This window comes from Pogonomyrmex barbatus, unplaced genomic scaffold (genome assembly GCF_055798465.1).
Source record: "Pogonomyrmex barbatus isolate J1 unplaced genomic scaffold, ASM5579846v1 scaffold13, whole genome shotgun sequence".
In the NCBI taxonomy this organism is placed as follows: domain Eukaryota; kingdom Metazoa; phylum Arthropoda; class Insecta; order Hymenoptera; family Formicidae; genus Pogonomyrmex; species Pogonomyrmex barbatus.
The window spans coordinates 3557722-3569234 of NW_028297109.1; the positions used below are offsets into that span (position 1 = coordinate 3557722).

At 37.8% G+C, this 11513-nt stretch overlaps 1 protein-coding gene and 1 long non-coding RNA gene across 9 annotated transcripts; one reads left to right on the forward strand and one right to left on the reverse strand.

Moving 5' to 3' along the window:
* The first annotated feature begins 150 nt into the window (after window positions 1-150).
* AP-1gamma (adaptor protein complex 1, gamma subunit) lies at window positions 151-11375 on the forward strand. 8 transcript variants are annotated; one of them, XM_011642602.3, is made up of 17 exons: window positions 1284-2386; window positions 2479-2609; window positions 3068-3169; window positions 3545-3606; window positions 3957-4149; window positions 4226-4372; window positions 4454-4769; window positions 5446-5463; window positions 6002-6412; window positions 6494-6724; window positions 6809-7030; window positions 7209-7336; window positions 7436-7682; window positions 7856-8129; window positions 8221-8381; window positions 8460-8552; window positions 8635-11375. In XM_011642602.3, exons 3-17 carry the CDS (start codon window positions 3150-3152, stop codon window positions 8734-8736), a joined length of 2625 nt encoding a protein of 874 aa, XP_011640904.2. In that variant the 5' UTR covers window positions 1284-2386; window positions 2479-2609; window positions 3068-3149; the 3' UTR covers window positions 8737-11375. The 8 variants fall into 8 exon arrangements, with proteins under 8 accessions (XP_011640855.2, XP_011640919.2, XP_011640904.2 ...); XM_011642594.3 differs by having other exon boundaries at window positions 1284-1658; XM_011642617.3 differs by lacking the exon at window positions 2479-2609 and having other exon boundaries at window positions 1283-1658; window positions 3966-4149.
* Window positions 610-1045, reverse strand: LOC148937567 (uncharacterized). Its single transcript, XR_016138272.1, has 2 exons — window positions 905-1045; window positions 610-825 (listed from the first exon to the last, which is right to left on the reverse strand). It is a non-coding gene; the product is annotated as an uncharacterized LOC148937567 (long non-coding RNA).
* Window positions 11376-11513: the final 138 nt, after the last annotated feature.

An 11513-nucleotide genomic window follows, 5' to 3' on the forward strand; every position in this document is an offset into this window, starting at 1 on the left:
CAGTGTTTCTATAAATAAAGAATTTTTTTCTTATTGAATATACATCTACTTTCCTCTTATGTAAAAAATATATTAAATTCAAAAAGTAAACATTACATATTTATAACTCTCTAGGAACATTCCAAAATTTACCGTTGTGAAATGATTGATACTATCAGATCTTACTAGGATCGCCAATACCAGATTTGTGTGAGTGTGAATGTCTGATATCAAGTCGAGAGATAAGAGATAATGCCCACACCTTGTACTCTATTATGTTAGTGATAAAGAGCCTACAAGACTGATCGCGCGGCTGTCTGCTGTTTGATATATAGATTGTGATTTTTGTGCATGTCTTTTCGGCTGTAAGCTCCTTATTTGTTTAACATTATCACACCATGTGGCCTTACTATGACGCCGAGGATTGGAGTGTCTTGCCACCGGAACTCAACAGGAGGTAATTTTTTTAAATTTATAATGTAGCAGATGGGAGACATTTATCACACGGAAATGTGCGTCATATAGCTGTATCTCTTTTCGAGGATTGCTATTATCCGGAGCAGGATTTTAAGAAATATTCAGAAGAGAGATAGATCAGCAAAACTTCTAGCTTGTATACCACGCTCAATGTAGTTATCGACTTCAATTTTTACTTAGATATAATTATTTCTATATAATCTTGTATATCTCATACAAAATTTGCGTGTATTGGTAATCATATTTAATATGAGAAATAATATAAAATTTAATATGAAAATTATTATAAATCTATCATTTTTTATCGAGTCACTTCAACCCAGATAATACCTGTGTCATCTCTTAGTTGTGTTTCTGTGTGAGTTGTACCTGTAGAAAAGTAATACAGTCATATCATTAGTCGTGCAATGACACTTTATCAGAGGAGAGCTATAGCCCTTATGCCGACCAGACAATATAGCGAGATCACGTTATCTTATCATGCGAAACAGAAGCAAAGCTTTGCTCTCAGGTTAGAAAGATCCCATAATTCTGTGAATCTCCAGATCGCGTGCGAAACGATCGGTGCGAGATTCATTTTTTCCGTATTGCTCGCAGAAAATCAATTTAACGGAGGATTTGCATTTTCGTGGCGTTTCAAATCTCGCGGTCGGTGCGCAGTGGTACCACATTGACGGTATTTTTTTTTAACGCTCAATCGACTCGTTCTCGCACCTGCCCTCTCGCCATCCTTCGCGCGAGATTAGTGCGGGCGCGAGGTTAGAATCTGCCGCTGATTTCCGATCGGTGTCTTACGATCACCACGTCCCGCGTTACCCAAGTGGAAAGTCCCTAAGGTGACGTCGGTGACGACGTCGACGGCCATCTTTGAGCTCTCTCCCGTCGCGGCGCACGGAAGCACGCGAATTCCTGTCGTCGACGAGGCAGACGGGGAAGAGAGAGGAACAAGGAAAAAGAAAGAGACAGAGAGTGATAAGGAGAGCGAAGGGCGAGAGGAAAGGAAAAAGAGAGATAGAAGGAGAAAGGGAGAGCACACGTCGTTAGGCGACTCGGTATCGCGCGGGTGGCGGACTGCCAGGGTGCCAGTGTGTGCGTGGTCCGTGTGGGTAGGGACTTCGCGTAAGCAAAGCTATATTCATGGGGCTCGCAACCGCGGATTAGCGATCAGTCTCCGCCTTCACGGGACTCGACGGCGCTGCACGGTACGTATCCACGTCGTCGTCGTCGTTATCTTTGGCGCGGATAGCGCCCGCCGAACCTTCGGGTTGGGTATTCGGACAAGTAGACGGACGGATGACCGGTGGCGTTTCGAGTGCATCGTCGCGACGGCAGGAGCGTGAGGGCGCACGGCTCGCGCCTATCGAGGACTCGCGCGGTGATCCTAAGAGCGCCGACTTCGCTGCGGTTGCTCGACTCGACTCAACTCGACTTGATTCCGTTCCGACTTCGGTTCTGCGTCGTCTCGTCGCCGTAATGTAAACACGCGGGTCGCGATCCACGCGATCCTCGCTTGGACGAGCAGCCGCAACGGTGCCACGCGACGGATGAAGGTTCCTTCTCCCTCCTTATATTCGATGTCCGCCTCCGTCACCGCGTGTACAACGTTCGTCCCCGTGACTGCGCGACAATACGTCACGCTGGCTTCCGGACGGACCCACCGTGGCGACGTTCATGACGGACTTCCCCTCTCCCGGACGTAATCCGCGGCTCCAACTTCCTCCTCGCATGAGGGAGCGCGACGTTTGACAACCGCGGGCCAACCCTCGACTCGAGTCCTTCGCGCGGCTCTTTTTTTATGTAAGTCAGCCGTGATTTTGCAACATACCGTCGTGGCCGAGATTCTAGCGCACTAAATCGCACGAACGAGTGACATCACGCTCTGGTTAAACCGCCTGTGTTCCCCGCATTCTGCTGATTCGATCTAAGACCGGTACGTCGTCCTTCACGCTTCTGCTAAGTAACGACGTGATATTCGATGTATTCGCGTATCCACCACGTTCGCAAATCGATGATTTATTTCAGACAAAGCACGTTGGAGTTGCTTTCTTGCATTCTGCCTTTTCTGTCGTCGTGTTCAAGTTTAATAGAGTGCTACGATCGCTGATTGTGACATACAGCTGTCAGTTATTTGAACTGGCGAGTTCCCAATTAAGGTAATCTTGATGCTTAAATCACCTTTCTCTTTCCGAGTGGCTGCTATGATTAGATTTTTTTTTCTCAAGAGTTAATCATATGTTTAAAATATTTTTAACAAAAAGATTTGAGAAATGTTCAAGTTTTATCGGTATTTTACATTTTCTCATGCATAATTAATGAAATTGATTATCCTGCAAAAAGTAAAATGTATTCTTTAAGTAATCAAGAATCCTAAAAGATTTTGTAAAAGACATTTGTGAAGGCAGTATGCAAAATGTTACAACTAATAATTACAAAGTCACTTGACAAAACAGAACAAAGAATCAAATATCCATAGAACATTTATGTATATGAAATCCAAGTTATAACTCTCATATTACAGCATGAGAGATTAATTTCTTCTTTGATACATTGACTTGATTTATGTTATCTGTAATACTAATGTACTCTATAATATTGTCATCGTGTCCACTAGGAGGATAGCAGAGTTCGTGTTTTGTACTCGTCTACGCTTGGTTTTCGTTGTGACATAGGTTTGGAGTTCAACTCGGGAAACAATGAATGCTTCAGAACATGGGTAATGCATAATTATACAGTCTCACACAAGTATGCGTATATTTAGGATAATTTTCAACTTGTACGAGCAAGGAAGATGTGAGAGAAACTAATTGTAGTATCTTTGTCTCCGATGTATTGAAAAAATCTAGAATATTGAGATTAATTAATTTTATCACTCTTATAATGATCATGAAATATCTATCTTTTAATATATGAATCAATGCGATTTACCATGGAGATGCATTTTGTTCTTAGCTATTTTCTACTGCAAGATATAAAATTGGTTGCAGTAAGGTTAGGCACAGTGTAATCAAGTGTCATTGCACGATAAGATAGATTTAGTAGATAGGAATGTTAACGTTCATAAAACAGCATGGGTGTGTACCTTTTTCAGGTTTAACCCAGCCTTTAATATGGCCTCCATAAAACAGGCTTTCAATGAGGCTGTGGAAAGAGGTAGGTTTATATTGTTAGTGTAATTGAATCACAATGGCTGTAATAGCTAATCATTGGAACATTTGATTCTGCCTGTTTGCTGCCTTTTGTATCTTTCCCACATATTGAAAATCGATCGAAATTGTTTCGTTTCCATTTCGAAAATATCAAAATTGTCATTTTTACACAATATTTAATAAATAAATTTTAAGAGAACGATATTTACTTTTTCCAAGTCTTCAAGAATTTGTATTTCTTTGTCTCTCTTTTTTTTACGTTATCAATTCATTAATTTACAAAATTATTTGCAAGCGGAATCAACAGTTACCATAATGTCACTTTATACTGATAACCTTTTCACACTTTGAAAGTCTCGACAGTTAGGATGCCTGCACCGACGCGTCTGAGGGATCTAATTAGGCAAATACGGGCTGCACGAACGGCCGCGGAAGAGAGAACAGTCGTGAACAAGGAATGCGCGTATATCCGCTCGACATTTAGGGAAGAGGACAGTGTGTGGAGATGTCGTAATATCGCCAAGCTACTGTACATTCATATGTTGGGGTTTGTATCAAAATACTAATTATATATAAAATGTATGGCTTGATATTATCAAGAAGATATATTGATGTTGTTTCAGATATCCGGCGCATTTTGGTCAATTGGAATGCTTGAAGCTTATTGCTTCACCCAGATTCACCGATAAACGGATCGGTTATTTGGGGGCCATGCTGTTATTAGATGAGCGGCAAGACGTACATCTCCTAATTACGAATTGTCTGAAAAAGTAATGTCGCTTTGTTTCAACGTTGTTATTTTTTTAGTCTTCGAAAAAGATGTTTAAAGTTTCTCTTGTTTTTATTTGCAGTGATCTGAATAGTTCCACGCAATTCGTCATCGGTCTGGCGTTGTGTACTCTTGGGGCGATCGCGTCGCCGGAAATGGCGAGGGATCTGGCGTCTGAGGTGGAGAGACTGATGAAATCGCCGAACGCGTATATCCGGAAAAAAGCGGCGCTTTGTGCTTTTAGGATCATTAGACGCGTGCCAGAACTGATGGAAATGTTTTTGCCGGCTACTCGCAGCCTGATCACCGAAAAAAATCATGGGGTTCTAATCACCGGTGTCACCCTTATTACGGAGATGTGCGAAAACAGCATCGACACGCTGAATCACTTCAAAAAGGTATATTGAGAGACTCTCAATGTGCGTTTGATGCGCGATATATAATAAACTGAAACAGGTTCTCATACAGTTCGATGTCGTAAATTTTATCCGAGGCATAGTATTGCATTACATAACTGATCGACTGTACGACTGTATAAGTTGATCTATCTAGTCTAGCCGATATCAAATTAGATAGTAATAGAGAAACCCGCTAAAAAGAGTATCTAGTGCATAGTAGTGGAATTATTTATTAGCTAGGAAATGAAACTTGTGCTTGCCAGATAATCATGATCCGTTAACAATAGTGACGGAAAAGAATGCAGTCTTATCTTTTATATGAGCACAGATACGTTGAAACAATTGATCGAAAGAATATTTTAGAATTCTTTACGAGTTTATAAACAACAGACGGAAAAGATTTTTCTCTGCGCTTTATGTTAATATAACATTGAAATGTCAAACACGTTTTTTCATTTGCATTTGTAATATATACTCTTTGTTTTAAATAGATTTTAAACAGCTTTGATATAAACTTGTGCGAGTTTCTCTTCTATCTTTCTTTTTTAAAAAAGAAAAAGACATTTGATAATACAACAATTATGCAATTGTGCAATATTTTTTATGAAGTTTGACACAAAGTTTTATCTTCAAACTTATACGTACGTAATATAAGCATTGGTTTTATCTTTCATAGGAATGCGGCCATCGTGAGGTAATATGCATATAAAGATTCTTCAGTATCTTTGCATGTATGCTTATTACTCACAGACTTCATTCTTTTCTTTTACTTTGTCCGAAATGAACATTTAAATTACCGAAACATGAAATCAACGTCGTCTGCTTTGTCATGTTATTTTTTTATAATTAAAAATATTAAATTATCTGTATTGTATAGACATTATAAGATTTTATATATATATGAATTTTTTATTGGAATGGAAATAGTTATATATATTTAGAGATGTTACTATAGTTATAAATGTGTACTATCTGCATGATGATATTTCTTATGGCTGCGTTTATCTTACTTTGTTCATAGAGATTAATTTCTCTTATCGTGTTACCTGAATTAATTATTGTGCGTATTGTGTTACGTTACGTGAAAGTATATGTACGTTATTCCGCAATGACTTATTCTGTCGATCTTGTTTCCTATGTTTCCTATAGTCGATGTTGATAGTTGAATTAAATGAGAGTTTATACAGCATCTCTTTAGAATTAAATGGAGATAAATAGAGGTCTCATTACAGATTGTGCCAAATCTCGTAAGAATCTTGAAGAATCTGATCCTAGCCGGATATTCGCCCGAGCATGACGTATCCGGAGTGTCGGATCCGTTCCTTCAAGTGAAAATACTGCGTCTTTTACGCATCTTGGGACGTAATGACGTCGATGCATCTGAAGCCATGAATGACATCCTTGCTCAAGTCGCCACTAATACAGAAACCAGCAAAAACGTCGGTAATACTATACTCTATGAGACGGTTCTATCGATTATGGACATCAAGTCAGAGAGCGGACTTCGAGTCTTAGCAGTCAACATATTGGGCAGATTTCTATTGAATAACGACAAGAATATTAGATACGTGGCATTGAACACGTTGTTAAAGACGGTTTATGTGGATACGAGCGCAGTGCAGAGGCATCGATCGACGATTCTAGTAAAATATTCATTTTTATAGATCTTTCAAGATGGAGATAAAATTATTCATTGGTTAAAATATTCTCTCGGCGTATTTTAGGAATGTTTAAAGGATCCAGATGTGTCGATCAGAAGACGCGCAATGGAACTGAGTTTCGCCCTTGTGAATTCCAACAATATTAGAAACATGATGAAGGAATTGCTCTTGTTCTTGGAACGAGCCGATCCAGAATTCAAGGCTCAGTGCAGTAGCAATATCGTTATGTCTGCGGAGAGATTCGCTCCAAATAAACGTTGGCATCTCGAAACATTGTTTAAAGTACTCGTCGCGGTGTGTATTTTTATTGAGTCATAAGGCGAGATATAAATTACGGGCATAAAAATTACGGTTATTAAAACTATTTTCAATCTTCAGGCTGGTAATTATGTGCGAGATGACGTGGTGGCGTGCACGATACAATTAATCTCGGAAACGCAATCACAGCAAAGCTATGCTGTTAGCGCGTTGTGGCGTGCGTTAGAAAAGGACACGTCTGATAAACAGCCCTTAGCGCAAGTTGCCACGTGGTGCATCGGCGAATATGGTGATCTTTTGTTATATGGTCCATCATCGGAAGACGCCGAGACTCCAGTTAATGTAAGTTACAGCACAGCAATAATAATATTTACATATATAAGAACATCATAATTCTGAAAATTTGGAAAATTTCTTTTCTACATTAATTATATATTTTTTAAAAATTTTTTAAAAATTGTCATGCTTTTAGATATCTAATTGTAATTTTATAATTTTTGAATTTTCTTTTCTTTATCAGTTGACAGAGGATGAAATCATCGATGTGTATCAGAGGTTACTCTGGAACCCACAAAACACTGTAATTACGAAGCAGTACACTTTATTATCTCTTACCAAATTAAGCACGAGGTTCCAGAAAGGTCACGAGTTAGTATCAATTTTGATCATCCATAATTAATATCTATAATATAAATATAAGAAAGATCGCATATATAATTGTAACGTTCATGTAACATTCTTTTATAGGAAAATTCGTCAGATCATAGATACATTCGGTAGCAATTTACATATCGAATTACAGCAAAGAGGTATCGAGTTTTCGCAACTGTTCCGAAAATACGATCACCTGCGGCCAGCGTTGCTCGAGAGAATGCCGCCAATGGAAACCGCGCGACCGCAAGCTAATGGTATCATAGGAATGGTGAACGGCGAACCAGAACCAGAAGATGAAAAATCCACAATTCTGGAACCAACCACGACCACATCCGATTCAGTAAGCACTTATAGCAGTATACACTTCTTGACATATCTTTCAATATGACTACATAAGTGAAAAATCATAAAAAATTTCTAGTATTATTACGTTATATTAAAATATGAAAAAATTGTGTTAACTATAAGAAAAGAGTTTTATTGGTATCTCAATTTTTTTCTTTCTTTTTACAGAGTGCACTTTTAGATTTACTTGGAACTACGGATGTGGGAGTGACAGTCCCGTCGGCGGCGACGACCAACAAAAATTCCTCACCGAGTTCAACCGCGGTAACACATAATAATGATCTGTTGGATTTACTTGGAAGTTTGGATTTGAATACGCCTACGCCTGTTGCTCCCACGCTACCACTTCAACCACAGGCGTCGTCGACACCAATGTTTAGTCCTACCAGCAATAGCAACTTCTTAGTAGATGGATTGCTCAGTACTCCGACGGCGCAAAATGGTTTGTAGATTCTAAAAGAATTTAAGGACCTAAAGATACATTATGAATTTGTCAACATTATAAATTATTGTAATTATAATTGTTATTGCAGAACTACCAAGTATGATTGTTTTGGATAAATCGGGGCTCAAAATAACATTCAGATTAGAGAGACCGCCCGATATTCCCGATCTGTTAGTCATAAACATGTTGGCTCAAAACTCTGGAAGCACCATTTTAACTGATTTTCTGTTTCAAGCAGCAGTTCCTAGGGTTAGACATGCATTTGCATTTATTTTTATAATTCCGAAACGAGTTAATATATTCGTTATGTATTTTTCTCGTTTGCAGACATTCCAACTACAAATGTTATCGCCATCGAGTACTGTCATTCCGCCATCTGGTCAAGTAACTCAAGTGTTGAGAGTGACAAATATGAATAGAGTCAGTTTTTAATACATTATCTGTACATAAAATAATCGTTTGAATTTAACCCCTTTTCAACAAATGTCTTTTTATTTTTCAGACACAATTAAGGATGAGACTGCGTATATCATATACGGGCCCGGCTGGACCAGTTCTCGAACAAACGGAGGTTAATAATTTCCCCGTTTCGACATCGCAGTGACAAGATGTAATACAAAATACATTTGTACATATGCCTGCCTAAAAATAATTAATCAAGTCTTGTAAACAGACTGAAAGGAAGAAAGAGAAAAAAAGAGAAAGAAACATAATTTCGTCTCAAACAAGAATAGTGAAACATACAACTTGACAAATGGATATATCGAACACACACACACACACACACACACACACACACACACACACACCCACACCCACACCCACACCGAGACGTTTGATTAAGCAATTAAATCCTTCTATGCGCGGCACCGACAAGGCATGACCTAAATGACTTTATAAGAAGATTGGATTTGTCAAAAGTATGACGATTTAATTTCGCGTACAATTTGGTATAGTCTGAAATCTTGTTCGTGATGAAAAGAGAAGTATTCGCGTGTATTAAAGCTGTTGCGGGTAACGTGATATTAACGCCGCGATCCTTCGGAAATTATATATCGTTACTGTCGTCCATATCTTTCTCGCGTAGCTTCGTTACAATGAGAGTGTAAGTGCTTTGGTTTCGTAAATGTGCCGCACGTGATGAAAGAGAGAAAGATGTAAATATTTTTTCTAACCGAAACACGCGGAGAGAGATATCGTATTCTGATCGATTGCATTCCCGCTGTTTTACGGCTACTAATTTAGCGCGTAATTTCTCATGTAGATTAAATAAAATAGAAAACGAAAGGACATAGGGAAACGAGTAAGAGAGGACAATAGAAACACATCACACGCCACTCGAGAACAACAGAACAGAATAAAAAAGAAAAAAGAAATTCAAAGGGACCGGAGGTTTCGTCACCAAAAGTGCTCTGTCGTTGCCCCAAAAAGTTATCTACGAGAAGGCGCTGTAACAAAAATCGATCTTTTCTACCGCTGTATTTGTAAGTAAATCATCGCAGACGACTCGCGAATGATCGTCTTGTAAATATTAGGTAATCAGAAAGGTGAGGGAATGTTCATGCGATTAGAGAGATAGAAAAGGAAAAACATGCGAGATGAGACTCTTTACATATATACGTGATAGACCTGTTGATTCAATAACGCAAATGCAAGAATATCCAGTTTCCGTCTTTGAGTGAAAAAGAGAGATATCATTTTTTGGGGAAAAAGATATACACATGCAAATATACATGACACATACATGACACATCATACCACACACACACACACACACACACACACACACACACACACACACACACACAACGCCTACAGTGCATAAGTGTATTACGTGCGCGAGTACACAGTTTCGAATTCGTATTCAGAGTATAGAATAACATTGGAGGGCTGATTGAATTCTAATTGTCATGTTATATCTGTCGCGCGTATGTATGCATGCATGCTAAACTTTGCTGAAAATCCGAAAAATTATGAAAAATCGGGATTTCGTTAATGGTCCAAACCTGTTCGTCGTATCCGAATAATATTAATTCACGCGAAAAACCAACGATATTTCTATACTTTTATTAAATTGATTTTATAATACGAGAATTAAAATGAAAATATGATTAGAATTATAACTCCTATATTCTCTGTAAAATTGTTTTGCAAGAAAGAAATGGAAAGTTTGATGTATATTGAAGTTTGATTTCACATCTGCGACTTGCTAGACAACCGATTAGTTCTATCATTATTTTTACGAAAGTCACAGCATAAAAAAAAAACAATTGTATATGTCGACAATAGTCTATCTTTTAAGTTACAGTAAACACTAACATAAAATTAACAGCGAAGCAACATGTACATGATTCTTATTACCTTTTGGAATTCTAATTTTATTCAATATGAATTGTTTATAACATCAAAAATATTACTTGTACAAATATGTTGAATACTGAAGAGAGAAAGAAAGGGAGAAAAAGAGAGATGTACGGAAAACTCGCTCATTTAACATTACAATATTCACACGATTTTATATTTATTTTGTCGAATTTTTATGTCTAATGAGCACAAATGTAAGCTCTATAATAGATATACAATTTAGAAAAAAAAAAAATGTCAAGAGCAATAGAATGTTTGGCAAAACCAGGTTTGCAGATAATCTATTTTCTGTAGACTTTCTTATGAATTAAATTAAAACGCTGTTGTACTTAATTATTTAATTGTGAATTACTCACTGAGAGGATATGATAGTGTGACGCGACATAAATGTATGTACATAGCATAAAGACCCATTTCTCAAGAGCGCCGTTCTGGCGATCTTTTCTTTACAGCCGTTTTCTTCTCCGATTTCTAACAGGGATGCCTTCTGTATAACTTTTCGATTTTTGTTTCTGTATAACTTTATGATTGATTGAGTATATAACTGTATGCATTTCAGCTCCGTCCCTTATACGTTGTGCGAGATACGAGTGCGCGCGCGCGCGCGTGCGAGGTATAAAAATATATATATATATATATAATAGAACAGGTGGGTGTGCGTTTCTGAGTGGCCTTGTCCTTAAAAAGTCTGTGACACAGCGCGTCAGCCCTTCAGTGGGTGTTTTGCTCTGCCTACTTGTTCTGAATATTACATATTAGTTTTATAAACATACCTATAAATATATAAATACACGAAGATATTGATTAATGATAAAAATGCTGTATATATACTTTTTAGTGAATCAAGGTGTGAAAATAAAATGTATTTTTATTCCACTATATTTTTGAAATCTGCCGAATTTGTGTACTCGAAACTTCCTCAGAGAGACTGTAAGAGCTATCGAATGCTGATATTCTCTTAACTATAATAATTAATACTTACATTATGTTTTACATATAATTTTAATTTTTAAATAA

Bases quoted from the DNA above. Each gene is read 5' to 3' on its own strand.
- AP-1gamma (XM_011642553.3), top strand. From the start codon at position 378: ATGTGGCCTTACTATGACGCCGAGGATTGGAGTGTCTTGCCACCGGAA. The intron at 4,150-4,225 runs GTTTGTATCAAA...ATGTTGTTTCAG, and splicing joins CTGTACATTCATATGTTGGG to ATATCCGGCGCATTTTGGTC. The intron at 4,373-4,453 runs GTAATGTCGCTT...TTTTATTTGCAG, and splicing joins ATTACGAATTGTCTGAAAAA to TGATCTGAATAGTTCCACGC.